This window comes from Patiria miniata, unplaced genomic scaffold, assembly GCF_015706575.1.
Source record: "Patiria miniata isolate m_02_andy unplaced genomic scaffold, ASM1570657v1 HiC_scaffold_22, whole genome shotgun sequence".
In the NCBI taxonomy this organism is placed as follows: Eukaryota; Metazoa; Echinodermata; class Asteroidea; order Valvatida; family Asterinidae; genus Patiria; species Patiria miniata.
In genome coordinates, this window is record NW_024037061.1 from 13,186,674 (window position 1) to 13,206,539 (window position 19,866).

General features: G+C 42.3%; 2 protein-coding genes across 2 annotated transcripts; one reads left to right on the forward strand and one right to left on the reverse strand.

Moving 5' to 3' along the window:
* The first annotated feature begins 26 nt into the window (after window positions 1-26).
* LOC119730510 (carbohydrate deacetylase-like) lies at window positions 27-13,452 on the forward strand. The gene is made up of 6 exons (XM_038203476.1): window positions 27-238; window positions 8,980-9,171; window positions 9,804-9,943; window positions 10,221-10,320; window positions 11,040-11,217; window positions 12,025-13,452. The coding sequence occupies exons 1-6, from the start codon at window positions 190-192 to the stop codon at window positions 12,332-12,334; spliced, it is 969 nt and encodes a 322-aa protein (XP_038059404.1). The 5' UTR covers window positions 27-189; the 3' UTR covers window positions 12,335-13,452.
* A 1,074-nt stretch (window positions 13,453-14,526) lies between these two features.
* Window positions 14,527-16,402, reverse strand: LOC119730095 (extensin-like). The gene is made up of 2 exons (XM_038202878.1): window positions 15,114-16,402; window positions 14,527-14,602 (listed from the first exon to the last, which is right to left on the reverse strand). The coding sequence occupies exons 1-2, from the start codon at window positions 16,400-16,402 to the stop codon at window positions 14,527-14,529; spliced, it is 1,365 nt and encodes a 454-aa protein (XP_038058806.1).
* Between the last annotated feature and the right edge of the window lie 3,464 nt (window positions 16,403-19,866).

A 19,866-nucleotide genomic window follows, 5' to 3' on the forward strand; every position in this document is an offset into this window, starting at 1 on the left:
ACCTTGGCTTCAGGGTAGGATAAAGCTGCACAGTAAGCGATACACTAGATTTCTTTTGTGAGAACGAGGTGAACATTTCCGACGGGCACCCTCCCATTTCTTTCATGTATTGCAAAAATCGCATGGCAAGTCTGGGTACAAGACACATTTACTGGCCCATTCATTTTGAGATTTTGACGTTGACAATGAATGCTCCGCCAACTTTCGAGGCTTTTATTCTCTACGAAGGTGATAAGAAGTAAGTAACCCGCCCAGGTGAATCACCAAGATGTATACTTTCAAATTTTATGCTTCGATTGCACGTATTTTGGCTTCTATTTGAATCGGTTGTGTTGGAAAATTGGGTGCGCAAAAAGATCATGTATTGGCTCGGTAAGGCATCTATTTCCGACACATACGCGCCGATTTTCGATAAGTTTGATAGTGGCTATTTGGCCGGCGCCAGTTTTCTTTTAGCAAACAATATTAAGCCAGATCATACAGCGCCCTCTTTGACACGTATACGACTTTACGAGCAGACGAGTAGGCCTACATTATTAAATTACCACCATCGGCATCGTTCAAGACAAGGAGTATGCGTGGCCGAGTGGATAGCGCCTGACTCGTAAGTGAAATCCTGGGTTCGAGCCGCTGTCACATCCAACAAATTATTTTTTTCATCCCAATAAATAAGAATATTCTTCTTTTATTTTAAATTGACTCTAGTCCTACATTTAATTGCAGATTGGAAAAATACTGAAGATTTTTTTTTAAAGCCTAAGCTAAGGCTAAGGTTTGACTGATTCACTGCCCCCATAGGTTTGTGTATAAACGGCAGTGCTTGTTTGTCATCCATACCCATGATGGCAGCGTTCGAACTTCAAAAAGGTACAACCGAGGCCTTGTGCACATGTTGAAATTTGATGCTGTGCATGTTGTGCCCATTCTTGAAAATCACGCATTCTCGAGAATGGGCATGCACATTCTCGAGAATGGGCGCGCATTCTTAAGAATGAGCGCACATTCTTAAGAACGAGCACGCGTTCTTAAGAATGAGCGCTCATTCTTAAGATTGGGTGGGAATATCACGTGCACAATTTATGAATTTTGCCCAATCTTAACAAACATTGCACGACATAATTATGTTAAATGAATTGTATAGCGGTTAAAAGGGAAACAATTCATATAAAGAGGAAAGAAAATGTGCTATGCTTCTGTACTCGTATAACTACGATAATTTGAATCAAATTAAACCTGTTATTATTGCTTTTATCTGCCCACTATGGGAAGTTTTGTAATAACGGAGGACTGGGAACTAGTCTGGGAAGTGCTTTGTTTAGGCTAGACAAGTTACAAGTCCCTGCATGTATCATATGCGTGCCACGAAAAAAAAACGATGTCCAGAAGCTGCCAAAATTGCTCTTTTGACTAGATAGAATCCAGCTCTGCGACGTTATGGTGGGATGTGAACAATAAATTGGTGGCAATTTAAATGGGAAATAGCATTAGCACTATGGGATGTCGCAGTATTCATTCTCATTCTTCACATTCTTCATTCTTACGTCCCCCCCCCCCCCCCCCCGCTTTTATTATCCCAAAAATCTGAATTCTTTGCACTAGTATTATTATGTCTCTTATATTTTCCCGGTCCCCCCCCCCCCATATTAATACGCCTTTACTTGTCATATCCACTCTACTTTTCAGCGCCTTGCGTTGCAACAGTATAATTATTGAGAATCAGTGAAAGAGGATTCAGCTAGACTTGCCAAGCGCAGCCGGTGCTCGGCATCGACAAGACCGTTATCTTGTCGCGCATTCTCGAGAATGTGCGCTCAATCTGGAAGAGTTATTTTTTGCCAAGATTGAGCAAGGATCCAGTTGCACATTCTCAAGAATGTGCATGCCCATTCTCGAGAATGCGTGATTTTCAAGAATGGGCACAACATGCACATGGGGGTTTAATGTGTGTTAAGCGGTGCATGGTGCCTTAAATATCAAAATATAACCAAATATATCACTTTGAGCACTTTTCAAGGAATTTTAAGCTGTAGAAATGAGAGCAGATTCTGTGTGAGAAATAAAGGAAAGAGGATGCCACTCCCGGTTTTAAATGAGGGCAGGATTACGTCAGCCGATGAAAACATCCATTTATTTGCCTACTAGTTTTATCCGTTGGATGAGCTCACTCTAGACTCAAGAACCTTTGAGTTTTTAGTAAAAAACATAGGTCTGGGAACAAGACAAGGCAATGTAAGAAGCTCCTGGCTGTGCTGCGCCCACCTATAACATTTCTGCTAGTCACGGATATTTCATCAGGGTTGACAGTTTCTGGCATCGGTCGTGATTCCGCGCTGCGTTGCACTTTCAATGTGTGAGTTGCAGCTAAATCTCATCATTGTGATTGTTAACAACATAACTAGTTTCCAATTAAAATAAATTTGTAACAGATTTGAAAATTATTAGAAAAATGGAAATAAATCCTACATACTGCGAGAAAAAACAACTACCCTCATATTATTTGAGATATTAGGTCAACCTGAATTTTCTTCAAAGAAGTTTCGGCAGATTTTGCTTCAGTAAAGTAATATCAATGATCGTTTTGTTGACCTTGTGGGGAATGACATTGTTTGTTGCAGGATCACCATAGAGAAGGACACCAAGGTTCCCAATGCAGCGATATACCATGTGAATAAGGAGGACCACACTCTGGGAAACATGCTGCGCCAGTAAGTAAAGACCAAACGGGGCAAATAGTCATTGCAAACTCACACTGGTTTCCCAATAATGGCAGGGTCTTTTGTATGAAACTGCTCCAGCGGGCACAATGCTGATGAGTGTCTACCATTACAAGTCCTTTCACTCTTATGTGAGATCAAAACTAAAGTTAAATTTCCTTCCCCAAGTGCCCCCAAAAAGAAGACATGAATAAATTGTGACTTGAAGTTTGTATCTAGACCATGTTAACTGTGATAAAATACTTGGTGGTTGTTGACACAGAAAAACAGCCAACCAAGCAATCTTTCCCACTTTTTTTCCCAGTAGTGTGCAGTGTAATTTCTGCACTCACCATAATTTGAAGTGATAGACAGTATGTGACGTGGTATGTCAAAATCAGGCATATTTTGGGCAAGAAGTCCATTTTGAGTTATAGCAATATTGGTAAAATATAGACCTTGCTCTTTCAAATCGCTGCTTTGAATTTTGAAATTTGATATTCCAAAGCAAAGTTATTAAATTTTGAAATAGGGCTTTCCGAAATGAGAAAATAATGAAAAAAAAAATTTTGTCGATGAAATTTCAGTTTCACAGAACATTAGTAGCATCACAAGTTTCAAAAATCTCTAAATCGTGGAAAATCACCCCCATGTCATTTTGCAGCTGTTTCTCCATTCGGTGCTCTGCCCAATTCCGCCTGGTTTTGATTTACCACATCACATATATGTGCAGATTAAAGTTAGCATCAAGTGGCCACAAAATGCGAATCTTTAAACAGTGGCATGGCCGATTGAATGCCGTTTCATTAACTCTACAATTCTGCTGTTATACCCTTAACAATAATTATAAAGTTGATCGACCTCAACCCAAATCCAACCCACTCACTCCACAGGCAACTCTTGAAGGATCCCCAGGTGCTCTTTGCTGGCTACAAGGTGCCCCACCCGTTGGAGAACAAGTTTGTTCTGCGGGTACAGACCACGCCCGAGTACAGCCCCCAGGAAGCCTTCACGAATGCCATCACGGATCTGATCAGCGAGATTTCGTTACTGGAGGAGAGATTTAAGGTGAGAACAAATGATACGCTTATTGCTTTCATAATTGAAATGATGAAACCCTGGCTCTTTACCTAGCTCATAATTCAAAAAGAATCTTGCCTCGTTCAAACCCAGTAACAAAATGACTGGACTTGGTGTCTCTGTGGCAGAAAATGAGCAACCATTGAACTAGAGTCTATGAAGTTTGAAGCTGGAGACAAAGTCATGATTTCGTAAACCCGTGTTTATGTATTGAAATGTTTACCTACTGTCGTCAACATGTTGGGCAAATTGGGTGGAGCTGTGCAGTAATTCATACCAAGTCTTGAAGTCTGCTGAGCAGTACCAATTTTGCCATCTTCTAGCATTTACCATGGCCTTATTTCATGCAGCTGCTGAACAGAAACAAGTACTTAGCAATTCAAAAGGCTAACCAAAGTCATCTGAGATTGAGAACAGTTGGTAAAATGTACAGTTGTTTCAACTGATGTTTCGACTAGCCAAAATACCAGTTGAAACAGCTGTGCATTTTACCAACTGTTCTCAATCTCAAATGACTTTGGTTTAACCAGAAACAAGTACTTAGCAATTTAAATAGCCTTATAAATTTCTAAGTACTTGTTTCTGTTCAGCAGCTGCATGAAATAAGGCCACGGTGAATGCTAGAAGATGGCAAAATTGGTACTGCTCAGCAGACTTCAAGACTTATATTTTCAAAAAAGACAAATATAGAAAGTTCTGTGTGTATTTTTCAGTTCTCGAGTTGAGACATTTGAGATTAAAGTTAGGCAGCTGACAAATCAAGGATGGACCAAATAGTCCCCCTGCATAAGCGGGTGTTAGGAATTACTCTATGTTCCGTATTGTGTTAGCTTGTGGTAAAGTGCCTTGCTCAAGAACATAAGTAGGCTGACCACGACCTTTTTTGCTGAATCACATTCTGAATATCATACATCATCTTTGTTTTACAGGTTGCTGTTCGAGAAAAACAAGAAGATTGAGGAGAGGAAAGAACATGTAAAAAGCTTGGATTTTTTGTACATAACCAAGAGAGACTCTCTCATATTCATCCGAGTCGAGGGACAGAGCTGTTGGAGGTACATTACTAAGACTCATAGTATGTGCCAGCTTTTTTGATGGTGCACACACAAGTCTGCGGAGCTCAGGATGAGGCTTGTATCTAAAATGGACTGGTGCCCAGATGTGATACGGCCTTTCACTGTGGTATAGAGCATGTTCTTTTAGGGAACTAGACCAAGATGGCTGCCGTATGGATTGATACGTGATACTCTGAAATGGACTCTGAGCAAAAAGGACATGAAGAATTTTAGTTAGAATTTAATATCGTTGTGTCCGTGTAACAAGGTCATATCTCCTACTATGGCATGTGACGTCATGTAATGCAAGATTTCAATGTCAAAAGGTCGTATCTCGCGTAAAATAACCCGGATATACACACAAAGTCAATGGAGATTTGACCTTGTTGCATGGAGCGTATTCGCGCAAGATACGACTTTGTTGCAGAATTGAGTAGTAACCTTGTTGCACTGATGCGACGACATATACAGAGAACCACGCCTAATCCCGAATTTCTTACTCCAGAATCCTCCTTAAATGCTGCACTTCTACGAACAACAACTAGTGAAACGTCAAATTCCTTTCAAATCCCTGGATTCACAACACTGGTTTGTAATAATATTTTGTAAAATCCTTTATAAATTTGTTAACTATTCAGTGCTTCAAAATTCCGAGTTTGCCAAACCTTAAAAACATTTGACCTGTCACCATGAAATGTGCATAATGTCAGAAGTTGCTATTTTGCAGTACAGTGGGGCAAAGCCCAAATTTGAAGGGATGGTCGGGGTTTTTTTTCCATGTAAACCTTAATCTGTATTAATTCCGGTTTTACTTTTCTACAATTTTGTTCGTTCTGTCAAACATCCTTAAAATATATTTCATACCCTTTTTATTATGTCGTTCATTCACTGTAACACAACTGTAGGAATTTAAAGTGCCATTTTCTCGAGAATCAGTTTACAACTTTAAGTAAGTTGGTGGTCTATATTTCCGTTACTGAACTCAGTACCCCCTAATGTTGCATACCATTGGAAAGCTCTTGTTCTGCAGAATCCAGATATATAAGTATCTCAATTCTTTAAGCTCATTTTGTGGCGACAGGTCACATATGATTGATTTTAGAGGATTTTAATGGTTTGGATTTGTATTAGTGGGTTGCACGTAAGTGTGCTGTAAGTCAGGTTCAGACCAGAGCATAGGTACATTGACATAAGACCACATGGAATATTTCTGTTTAATAGATTTGATGAAGGCCTGATTTGCTTACCAAGGTGACCAGTTTTGAATTTGGACAATTTCATCATTACGTGCAGAAGAAGCAATTGGAACACCGCGGCCAGTTTGAGCAGTTAGCCACGTCTTATGAAACAGTAATTTTCCTGCTAGTGGAATACCTGAGCTGGAAAAAAAATAATGGAATAAGTTATTTTCAAAATACATTCCTGTATACATTTTTTTGTAATGTGATTAGGCCCAAAAAAAAAGTCTCCGGTTTCTGGTATGCGCGCGCGTCGCCGTAGCCATGCGCGTCGGCAAAATGAAAAAGTTTTTTTTTCAATAAAAGATGATGTCTCAAAACCGCCAAACTCACTGGTTTGAATGGAATCCTGCTGCAGCACAATTTTAACGTGTTTTTAGATGGGGGTATGATCGAGAATAAGCTTTATGTGGACTCTCTGGACTCCCGTACATTTTGCACTAAGTTTAGTCGGGCACCATTTGCAGTCATCAGCCGACATTTGAAGCAAAAAAGTCAAGCTCCATACCAGAAACCGGAGACTTTTTTTTTTGGCCTTATGAAATTAACCTGATTTCCAGTTTACAGGTAAGCACTGTTGGAATGCAGGCTGACGATTAACAAACAAACGAATACATAGATTAATCCTAACTCCCTACTTAGTGTTAATAAGTAAAAGACCATGTCCATCAAAATCCATCACTCACTCTGATTCGCATAATGCTTCAGGACCAAATCCGTTGAAATGTCCACCACTGGTGCTAATGGATTTTGATGGACTTGGCACACATGGCTTATCTGCCAAAATCCACCAAAATGAGGGGATGGATTTTGATGGAGTTGGTAAGGTTAGGGTTAAAACAATTTAAAATTAGATCAATTTTGTTTTTTTGGGTAAGACTGACAGCAATCAGATGTTTTTTTATGACCTGAGAAATGTCTTTGTTCATTGTTAAAAATGGAAATATTTGCTAATGTTCAGTGGTCAGATTCGTCAAGTTGACACCTAATAAAATTTCACCTTGTTTTGTAGTAAAATTAACTGGTGTTTGCATCAGTGTTTCATTAAAGGTTCTTGTTTGAAGATGGCAGCACTTCACTGTGTTAGTATGCAACAGCCTAAAGAGAGCTATTGTTGATGTACCCTAACGTGGCGCGGCCCCTAACGTGGCACACTTTGATTTTTCGCCTGTAGCGCCTAGCTAGAGCAAAAGTTTTAACTGAAATTTCACAGAAAGTGAAATTTCATCAAGTTCTTAACACTCCCGTTTATAAATCGCGAGTTTATTTACCCGTTACAAAGTTAAAAGAAAAAATAATTTTGGCGTGATTTTCCGATTTTATTTTCAAGTGCAAAGTGAACCCTTTAAAAATGCCCCGAAAAATAAAAAAAAATATTTTCTGACAAACATCTGCCTGGGTTTGTAAGTTAAGATAATAATGATTTATCAGAATTTATCAAGTTTACAGAAATTCCTAAATGTTAATTTGGAATTTTCCGAGATTTATTCAAGTGCGCCACGTTAGGGAACACTCCGCCAATTTGTGCCCAATTTCCGGACGCAACCGTTTTTGCATTTCGGATGAAATTTTATGAAACCGAAATTGTTCACAGAGGTTAAATAGCTAACATTAAAAAGGTAAAAGTACCAGTATTTCACTGCATGAATTTGAGGTTTATCAACAAAGAGATTTGGCAACACTACACAAGGAAAGTTGGGTAAGCTTCGAAGTGCGCCACGTTAGGGAACACGACTATATATACATGTATGTCATTTCAAGAATTTCCTATTTTGGACTTGAGGAAAAAGATAAGAGTTGATTGTGATTGGGAAAACAAACGGAGTTTAGTATGGGAGGGAATCATGACATTCTCAGTAGCATTATATGTTGGGCACAATTGGTTGAATCTGCTCTGTCACTCGATCATGTAAAATTTCACTTGTGCGATCAAAAGTAGCTGAAACCTAGTTCTCTTCATTCAAGATTATGTAGACACCTATGAGGAGAGGAAGGCTTTTGTTTGAATAAGACCTTGTTGCAAAAAGGCATCATGGTTTTCGAAGTTCAGATCGTTTTTATAATACTCTACATGCCTGATGAGCAGGGGTAGTAATGACTGACTCCCTTTAGCACAACTTGTGGGATACATGTACGTCAGAGTGGTAACTGAGTCAATTCCAAGTTGGACCACAAGTCTGGTCTCAAGTAACGGGGAATGAACATACTTTTGTTGTATGCCTTTTGTTTAATACAGAGCCCAATTTCATAGAGCTGCTTAAGCAGAAAATTTGCTTAAGCACGAAAAAACATTGCTTAGTAACATTAGGTTACCGGCCAAAACTCCATGTGATGTACATTGCTTGTGACTGGTATTTAGCTGTTGTTTACTTAGCATAACAATCGCATGGAGTTTTGGCCGGTAACCTGATTTTATTAAGCAAGACGTTTTTGTGCTTAAGCAAATTGTGTGCTTAAGCAGTTCTATGAAATTGACCCCAGATCATTTGGATAGCTTGTGACTTGAAACAAAAGTGAACGACTTGTGATTGACTTGGGATGTTTGTGCTTACTTGAGATTATTTTGATCGATTACAACTCTTGGATGCTTGGGAGTGTGGCCTAGTGGTCAGGGTTTGTGATTCATGATCAGAGGGTCCGGGGTTCGAATCCAGCCGCTGGCCATATGCTGTGTCCTTGGGCAAGCCACTTCACCCTCACTTGCCTCTCTCCACCCAGGAGTATAAATGGGTACCGGCATTAGCTGGGGAGTAACCTGCGTTGGACTAGCATCTCATGCAGGGGGAATAGAAATATTCTCAGTCGTTTCATGCTACTGAAACCGGAGTCAAACGCCGGCCTTATGGGCCATATCAGGGCAGACTTTACTTACAACTTTTGGATACACGATACACTATTGTTACTGTTTTTCAGCAATGGCAGGCAACAAACCACCGCGCATTCAACTCATCATTAACGCAGATGACTTTGGGCATTGTGATGGGAGGAATCACGGCATAGTGGAGTGCTACCGCGCTGGGCTGATCAGCAGTGCTACGCTGATGATCAATGCCAGGGAGGCAACGGCAGCTATCAGGCAAGCTGAGGAGTACTGCATCCCACTTGGTAGGAAACCTGAGCCATGTGTCAAAATGCAACTTTGTCTCTAGCTTAGGCTTTGTGTTTTGGCTTCCCATTTTAGTCTCAGATTCCTACCCAACATAGGACCGTTTTATGCTACAAGAAAAAAGTGTCTATGAGGCATTCTATAAACTTTGGGTCCACCTTTACCTGTCTCCTTCGCATCTGACATATATGATTTTATAATTCTGATGCACTCCTTAATGCAGCTGTTCTCTAAGAGTGATTATGAATAGCAAACTACTTACCCAACGAATGCAAAATTGTTTGAAGTCACTCTTAATGATTCTTGAATTGCAAATTACGAAGTACAAGTTGACAGGGAAAGGGTAATGCTTTTGAGCATCATGTGCAAAGTTGTTGTAAAATAGTGCGAAAAAAGTATTTAAAACCTTGATTTCTCATCAAGTTTCATCTCCAGAACTGAAATTCTGAGACTTGACTTAATTTGAGTCTCAAGCATACAAGACGCTCAAAGTTAAAAGTGGCATTAGACCTTTGTGAGTCACGAGGCCTTGTTTACAAGCTGTGAAATGTATTTTCTAATCCTGTAATATTGTAACATTCCGGAGTATTTTTGAAAAAAAATATGTACCTATGTAAAATATTCTCACCAGGTCTTCATCTGAACCTCACTGAAGGATATGTAACCAAGAGAGGGCGCTGTGGCAGTTTACTGGACAGCACCTCAGGAGTCCTCCGAGGGAAGTTTGGCTTTCGGGAGGCTCTTGCATCCGGAACTATAAAAGAGGAGGAGGTAGACAGGAATGGGAATAATTGCTGTATTTTCTTTTTAAAAACAAATTGCATACTGTTGTTGGTTTTCCTGAACATTGTGAAACACAAAAATGTGTCACTCAATAACCAATTACAATTTTGTCCTTTTCGTGGACAATTGTCATGTAGGCTTTTTTTTCTGTTGATAACTACGCTTATGTAGTTTTTCCCGTTTTAACCCATACATTTTCCAGCAATAGTACTTGTAGTAAAATTTAAAAATAACAAGTAATTGTTTTCTTTGCTGCTTGTAACAGCTCAGGGAAGAGATTGAGGCCCAGTTTCGTCGTTTTCAGGAATTGACGGGCCACCCACCAACCCATGTTGATGGGCATCAGCATGTACATGTCTTGCCAGGTATTACAATGTTATAATCATGCTGTAGCACCTTATTCAAATGTTTCAAGAGCTTCACAGCTATCATCCCTGTTCATCAGGCCATGAGATCAGTTTTTGCACATAAGTAGCAGTTTAAGATCAGCACAATCTGGTCTCGATCCTCCCAGGCACCCATGTACATGTATAGTCCTTGTTGGAGGGAGGCGATTGGAGTAAAGTGTCTTGCCCAAGGACATGGTAACCATTGGACCATGGAGCTGTATAAGTTATTTACACAATGGAGTGTCGTGGCCTATTGGTCTGGAGCATTGAATTCGTGGTCTGCGGGTAATTCTGCAGGTTGCGGGTTCGAGTCCAGCCTGGGTTTATGGTGTGTGTGCCCTTGAGCAAGGCGCTTTGTCACTCACTGCTTCTCTCCACCCAGGAGTAGATGGGTACCTGTGAGGGCAGTGTTGGTGACTGTGAGAGATTAATTATGGCCAAGAGCACCGAAATGGCTGCCTACCGGCCGTGTATGCTCCCCAGGGAGTTGAGAAGGTTTCATAAGTGCTTGCCTGCTGAAACAGGGGTAATAATAGGCGTAAAAGCGCTATGCCTGTTATTATTATTATTATTAATACATCAATGTGTTTCAATCTGATTCATACAAACGACCCTGGCTCATTGCCAAAAAGAAATAAAGTAAATTTTAAACCATATTGACTAACTCAGTGACTCGGTGTCTTTTTCATCACAAGGTGTTCGTGAGATACTGGCAGACATTGCCAAGCAGTTTGGGGTCCATGCAGTCAGGATACCCATTCAGCATGGCTTGGAGGAGTGTCACTGGCTGACCCCGGCAAGTCAAACATTCTTCCGTGATGTCATCAAAGAGTCTACAGAGGCCAGGGATTTGTTCACCAAGAATGGCTTGAGGTATAGTCAGTTTGTTTCTAGATTTGCTCAGTCGTCATCTCATTAAATATACAGGAAACTGTTATTGTTCGTCCCCTGTTCCTTTGGTATAGTTATGATTTGACTAGAGATTTGAATTGTGATTAATTTGTGATTGGCTTGTGTTTGACTTGTGATTGGCTTGTGATTGACTTGTGTTTGACTTGTGATTGGCTTGTGATTGATTTGTGATTAACTTGTGATTGACTTGTGATTGACTTGTGATTGACTTGTGATCGACTTGTGATTGACTTGTGATTGACTTGTGATTGACTTGTGATTGACTTGTGTTTGACTTGTGATTGACTTGTGATTGACTTGTGATTGACTTGTGATTGACTTGTGTTTGACTTGTGTTTGACTTGTGTTTGGCTTGTGTTTGGCTTGTGATTGACTTGTGATTGGCTTGTGATTGACTTGTGATTGACTTGTGATTGACTTGTGATTGACTTGTGATTGACTTGTGATTGACTTGTGATTGACTTGTGATTGACTTGTGATTGACTTGTGATTGACTTGTGAATTGACTTGTGTTTGACTGGTGTTTGATTTGTGATTGACTTGTGATTGACTTGTGTTTGACTTGTGATTTGACTTATGATTAACTTGTGATTGACTATTGATTTGATTTGTACATTGATTTGTGATTTGACTTGTGATTTGACTTGTGATTGAGTTGTGGCCTAGCTTGTGATTTGACTTGTGACTGTGTTGTGTTTGACTTGTTTTGACAAGTTGAAGTGATGGCCTTAATTGACTTCAACTCCACTCTTTTTCATTCCATTGAAGAACCACCGATGGATTCTTCGGTCTTACCACCATGGGTTCCAACATGACCCTGCCTACCTTAAAATCAGCTCTGGAGACAGCCCTCCACAGCGCCACCAAGAGTCCACACTCTGACCCAGCCTCACCTCTGACCCTTGAACTCATGGTGCACCCGGGCTACCCCTGTCAGCCAGGCTGCGGGGTGGATGGAGAGGACTTCTACTGCTTGGAGGACCGGGCACACGAAATGCGGGTCCTCGGAGAGCCGGGATGGAAGGAGGTGATGACACAGGCAGGGGTGAAACTCTGCTCCTTTGAAAGCATCAAGTAGGGACTGATGCAAAGTCTAGAATGAAATAAAAAGAGAAAGTAAGGTGGCATCCAAATTACATGTACATGGCTATGGCTTGTGATTACACACACGCTTATGTAAGCCGCTGAAGCAATGATCTCTATGAAAAATATCTCGATAGCTCATTGGCCATTCCTAGCTGTACAAAAATGTGAAGCTACACACTGGTTCCCGATCCCTCCATTCAAATGTGGGGAGGGAACCAGTCTCAAACCACTCCCATTGCTCAAATAATTGAAATATAGTCGTCTAAAAGTATTTAAAAAAAAAAAAAAAAAAACTCGAAATTGAAATTGTGTAGAATATGTAAAATATATTTCGTCGCCATTTTACATGTTATTCGTTTGAGTAACAAGCGCACATGCCAATTAAATTAGACATCTTTCTTTACAAGTCTATTGTTCTTGGGATAGTAATATGGCGGACGGTATGGAGATTAGTGCGCTAAACTTCTGAAGCCACATCCCACCGACGTGTGGGCATAAATATCCAAGATGCTATAAACGACCATCCATGAAAATCTGCAATTTTTGATACAAAAAGGCAGGTAGCCAAAAGCCAGCAGCCATTTTGAAAAACAATCCAAGTGGAACTTTTTAAGGGCCTCCTCTCTTTAATTAAAGCATTTTTTTCGGAGGAAAAAAATTCACATATATTTATCTCCAAACTACTCACCCAACTAAAATGGAATAATGTTCAAAAAGTAAAAGGGCCTGATGTTTGGACTCCAAACTTTTCTCAGTTCTTGGTTGAGAGCTGTTAGGTATTTTGTTCAACCGACAATTTTTATAAAAGTAAAATTACAAGTATGTTATTTTAATTATCTTGCAAAGATAATTGCTATTGCTTATTCTGATGAATAAGTAAATTTGAAAAATGTTAAATATTTTTAAATAAAACTGTAATTATAAATGTTATCTCTTGATGAATGGTGCAAAGAAGGGAATTCAAAATAACATTCTTTACTAAGTTTTTAACTGCTTAAAGGGAAGATACAACATTTGCAAACACCAAAAAACGAAATGATCAAATTATCACGAAATACCTTCTTGGATTGTTAGGGAATGACAGTCTAAAGCATCCTGTAAAATCGTGGCTCCTGGTTTGCTGACATTTTCAAGAAAAACTGTATTTTTCCAACGCTGGTCGGCCGACCAGCATTGGAGAAAACTGGCTTTTTTTTCTTCAAAAACTGCTCTTAATTTTTCATATTTGGTTATTCTGCTTTTTCTTTGCAATTGATTACACACCAGTGAAGGGATACAAGCCTGCTAGATTGATTCTTTGACCTTACAATTCCCCAAAATGGGGTCAGGGAAACATACTACAAGAACATGATTGGTCTTGGTTTTTCCAGCATCTACAAGCCCAAAACGTGAAACATGTCAGTTTAGCCATATTTGCTAAAACATACTAATCTCCAAATCCATTTATTTCTGAAAATTGCAGCAAAAACAAATGTTGTACATTCCCTTTAATGCTTTGAAAAAAGAGCGAGAGATTACAAAACTGTTTATAGGAATAAATAACTTTTACTTGGAAAATTACTCTCGATTTCGCAAGCATACCACACCTTAGGGACTAGATTGGATAATGTTATATAATTCAAAGGTTAACAGTAATACTTGTTAATACAAATAAGAAACAATTGATTTGTTTGGTGCATTTCGTGCATTTCTGAAACAGTTACTTTATATACTAACTCAGAACAGTTTTTCTGAAAACCACTTATTTTTTGGGTGCTCGGTATTCACGATCATTCCTTTTTTTTACATTTGAAAATATTGACAAATTTTTAAGGGTTAACAGTAATATTTTTTATACAAATGAGAAAACAATTGATATTTAGTGCATAACATTTTTTATTTATATACATCACATATACTACAGATTGCGAAATCAGTAATGTACTAAGTGTTTGTATGTATACTTGATATCCACAACTCACATTAAAAATGAAATTGTTTAAGTATCTTTCATTCAGCAACTGTTGAGTCGATGATGATATATGAGCAAATTAAAAATTATTCAGAGGAAATCAGCAAGTCGTGTTAGCGATCCGTCTCTCAAATGCCAACAACTCATTTTTAAGATCAAAAAAATGTTTTCAAATACCTCTCGTATTTTGCAGCTGTTGAATTATGCTAATTTAAGAGCAAAATTAAAATGATTCAAAGGAAATCAGCAATTTCTGTTGACGATCCGTCTTTAAAAATCAACCGTGGGAAGTAGCTGGAGCCGAGCTGGCTAGACGGCAAGAAACGCAGATCAAAAAGACCGAATCGCGTCAATCACTTTTGAGGGTGTTACCGCCGTGTTGGAGACACCTGCAGTCTGTTTGGAAAGTTCCGAGGAACCCAGGAACTAGCGGGGCAAACGGCAGTTGTTTGTAGGGGCCGGCAGCGCGAAATGCCGGCGGTGGTGGTCGGGTTTTTGAAAGGTCGGGGACTGCGCTCCGCGTGGCAGGGGAAGTGTATTTTCCCAAGGTCATTGGTGGATTGTTTGGTGAGATAACAGTGGCCTGTAGGGGCAAGGTTGTATGGTTTGCGGAAATGCGACCTTTCGTTGAGGGGATTGGCAAGATAAGGGGATGGGGGCAAGGTGGTGAGGCAAAAGGTAGGAATGAAAGGGGTTAGAGAGGGGATATCGGGTAGGCCGAGGCGGGGGGGGGGGGGGGGGGGGGTAAGGTCGTGAGAATGTAAAGAGAGGGAAGGTCGTGAGAATGTAAAGAGAGGGAAGGGGCAAGGCAATGACAGACAAAGGCAGGGATGGGATATGGCCGGAATTTGGGAAAAGGCAGGGATGGGATGAGGCAGGGAAGGCATGAGGCAGGGATGGGATGAGGCAGGGATGGGATGAGGCAGGGACGGGATGAGGCAGGGATGGGATGAGGCAGGGACGGGATGAGGCAGGGATGGGATGAGGCAGGGAAGGGATGAGGCAGGGATGGGATGAGGCAGGGACGGGATGAGGCAGGGATGGGATGAGGCAGGGATGGGATAAGGCAGGGAAGGGATGAGGCAGGGATGGGATGAGGCAGGGATGGGATAAGGCAGGGATGGGATAAGGCAGGGATGGGATGAGGCAGGGATGGGATAAGGCAGGGATGGGATGAGGCAGGGAAGGGATGAGGCAGGGATGGGATGAGGCAGGGATGGGATAAGGCAGGGAAGGGATGAGGCAGGGATGGGATGAGGCAGGGATGGGATGAGGCAGGGATGGGATGAGGCAGGGATGGGATGAGGCAGGGAAGGGATGAGGCAGGGATGGGATGAGGCAGGGATGGGATGAGGCAGGGATGGGATGAGGCAGGGATGGGATGAGGCAGGGACGGGATGAGGCAGGGAAGGGATGAGGCAGGGACGGGATGAGGCAGGGATGGGATGAGGCAGGGAAGGGATGAGGCAGGGATGGGATACAGCAGGGCGGGATAAGGCAGGGACGGGATGAGGCAGGGATGGGATGAGGCAGGGATGGGATGAGGCAGGGATGGGATAAGGCAGGGATGGGATGAGGCAGGGATGGGATTAGGCAGGGATGGGATACAGCAGGGCGGGATAAGGCAGGGACGGGATGAGGCAGGGATGGGATGAGGCAGGGATGGGATGAGGCAGGGATGGGATAAGGCAGGGATGGGATGAGGCAGGGATGGGATGAGGCAGGGATGGGATACAGCAGGGCGGGATAAGGCAGGGACGGGATGAGGCAGGGATGGGATGAGGCAGGGATGGGATAAGGCAGGGACGGGATGAGGCAGGGATGGGATGAGGCAGGGATGGGATGAGGCAGGGATGGGATAAGGCAGGGATGGGATAAGGCAGGGAAGGGATGAGGCAGGGATGGGATGAAGCACGGATGGGATAAGGAAGTGATAGAATAAGGCAGGGATGGGATAAGGAAGTGATGGGATGAGGCAGGGACTGGGATGAGGCAGAGATGGGATGAGGCAGGGATGGGATGAGGAAGGGATGAGATAAGCCAGAGATGGGATAAGGCGGGGACTGGGATGAGGCAGGGATGGGATAAGGCAGGGAGGGTATGAGGCATGATGAGGATAATAAGATCCAAAGTAGAAATAAGGCAGAAACGGGTGACGGTATATGCCTACTTTCGCCCTTTTCTGCCTAATTATGATATAAGCGTCAATTCTCTCTTTAAAAATGCTGCTGTACATTCCTTTTCTGGTATAGTTTAGTTTTAAGACACATGGGATAAGGTAGGGATGGGATAAGGCAGGGATGGGATAAGGCAGGGATGTGATAAGGCAGGGATGGGCTGAGGCAGGGATGGGATAAGGCAGGGATGGGATAAGGCAGGGATGGGATAAGGTAGGGATGGGATAAGGCAGGGATGGGATGAGGCAGGGATGGGATGAGGCAGGGATGGGATGAGGCAGGGATGGGATAAGGCAGGGATGGGATAAGGCAGGGAGGGGATGAGGCAGGGATGGGGTGAGGCAGGGATGTGATAAGGCAGGGATGGGATGAGGCAGGGATGGGATAAGGCAGGGATGGGATAAGGAAGGGATGGGATGAGGCAGGGATGGGATGAGGCAGGGATGATAAGATCCAAAGTAGAAATAAGGCAGAAACGGGTGACGGAATATGCCTACTTTCGCCCTTTTCTGCTGTAATTTATATGCGACAATGCTCTCTTTAAAAATGCTGCTGTCATTCCCTTTCTGGTATAGTTTAGTTTTGAGACACAGATGAAACCTTCCCCACTTTCCAGTGATATAAGGAGGGTATTAAAAAAAGGAGCAAAACAAAATCATCATCCAAAAAACACTGCACCAGCCCTGAATGGCACACGGTTCGCCCCACCTTGAAAACTGTGAACACGCGCCTCCTATTTGGCGAACCAAAGACTTTGACATCCAAGCAAAAACGTGTCAGTTTAGGTCTGTCAAACTAATCGACGCGCTTTTCTTGGGGAAAAAAATCCCTGTTCGATTGACTTTCCCGCAGGACTAAAAAGAGCACCGGAAGCTACTAAAGCGAGCACGTGTGTCACCGATCAATGGCTTGACCACACCGCACAGGAAAATTTGGCCAAGCGGGTGTCAAGCCAGCTGGTTGGCTGTTGTTGATGGGGGACATCCTCATTTTCGTCGGTACAAATCTGAAGGTCTAGGCCACACCGGAACACAAGGGTCTACCGTCAGTATGGCTGTACAGACGGCAGAGGCCTCTGCACGCGCTCGCTTGATAAATGCCGTACCGTCGTACTTTTTTGGTACCGTAGCGCGGAGAGGGGAAATCGTTTAACACCAATCGGGGACCCCTGACCGAGGTCGGCTGCACTGTGACTGGTGATAAGTCAAATCTTGTTGCTTCCACCGATGACCATTCTGACAGATTTCAGGGTTACCGGGACCATCAATTCTGTTGTTGCGCAAACGAAGAGTTGAACCTACTTTCGTAAAGGCAAATATAAAAGCAGTCTGATTGATCCGATGAAAGTTTCGTAGTCCAGCATGGTATGGCAATTCCAAATATTTAAAAAAAAAATCTCAGTTGGGTTCATGTCTAATCATTTTTTTTTTAAATTGCTTCAGCTAAAGTCACGGTTATCTGACGTCCCCATACTTTTTATCTATATCTGTTTACGATAGTAGGCTTATACAATTATTGTATGGAAAAGCCTAAACTTGAAAACTTGAAAATTGATGGGGTTTGACGCCATGGCGTATACATCATAAACATAAAGAACCTAGGTTCTTTATGTCTATGGTATACATACATGTATTTCCGTCGTGAACAGCGCCACCTAGTGTCAGATGACCCCTTGCCAATAAATTTCAAACTTCCGGAATTAAAATGTCAAGACTTTCCCATCATCTCGCAGTCGCCGATAACAAAATCTACGCCCTTTTATGGAACCAGGTCGTGACGGACGAATTCTCGTTCCACGCAGATCCTGCCCATTGGTGACACGTGACGATAATTCCAACACTCGTGCAGCGGGGAGTGGGGCAGGTGGTTATTAAAGCGGACGGCACCCCGAAAGTTATACCGACCATAGTTGCGTTGAATCCCACCTTCAAAGTACAATCAAAACATTACTGTCAACAAGACCATTACGCATCGCCCTGCCATACGTGTACTGCACCTGGGATGAACACGACTTACAAAAAGTCATAATTTGAGATTTTTTCTTCTCTTGTAGTTCAGAGACAGGAAACCATATTGCGACCCAAGCTCGGTGCTCCTTCCGGTGGGAATCCCCCCCCCCCCGCGGCTCTCCCCACCCGTATTTTGGGGTTGAGAGAGAACCTCCGGGCAGGACGCAGCATCGACCGAAGGACACTGTGTGAAGCTGCGGGGAAAATGCAACCATAGTACGGGGACGGTTGGCGGCGTCGCGCACGCCATGCGCCACGAGCAAAAGAGAATTAACACGGCGGTTAGAGAAGTGGACGGCTGTTCGGAGAACAGAATTGTTTCAGAATAATCACCAACTCTTTTTTTTATATCAATACAGAAAACTGAAGACATCAAAAGTACTCTGATGACCCCAAACGAAGATAATTATTTTAACTTCTTTACAGATAAAAAAAGGGGAATGTCCCAAATGACAATGACGAGGAAAAGGGGTTATCGGGGCTTAGGATGACCGTCTATTCAGTGAGTACAATTAACTTGCTGTCATTAGTGCCAAGGTGAAGGAAAGTGATAAGGATAACAATACAAGTGATAACCCAAAGGAGGCCTACATTATTAACAATAAAGGATGGCAAATGACGATCCCTTCAAACAGACGGTCGAAGGAAGCAGGACATAAAACAGTCGTTGAACGCGAAGGGGTTCGTCTTGCGCCAGGTGCGACGCATACTTCGTCACACTGACAATTCCTGCGGCCGGGTATACGCCGTAAGACCCTCGGCAGACTGGCCGAGCGACGGAATCAGGCAAAAACGCCCGCGGGGGAATCGATGCTTGGACCAGAAGAAATCATTACAACATGCACCTGCGCCCAAGTACGGGTGCAAACTACCGCTATACCAATGCCTGACTGCACCGCAACACTCCGCCCGCGGACCCACTTCAAGACATCGGGCCCAGGCCTGATTCTGCCAATTGTCACGGCACGACTGATACGCCAAGATGTGTTAACACCCCCAAGACGTATGAGATGTCATGTTAACTACAGTTTAAGAAGAGAGAATGATGAATGTCTCGCGACGTCTAGCCTTGAATTTTGAGGTGTCTCACTCAGCGAAAGTGTTAAATGTAGCGCGTGTTGTCCGCTTTTTACAATGGAGCCATGCTTCATAGGCTTATTATGAGAGGGTAATTAGTAATACTATGGTCTCCTCTCCTTCTGTCCCCATAAACAGGACTTCACATTCAAAATGTATATCATCAAAAATTAACCGAATAAGGAACCTGATCACAATATAATTAATGATGGATTGAACAAACTAATGGGATTTGATCCTACCTTGTTGCCCTTACTGAACGGAACGAAATGCCATTCAAAATAACCAAACTCTAAGAAAACCTCTCACA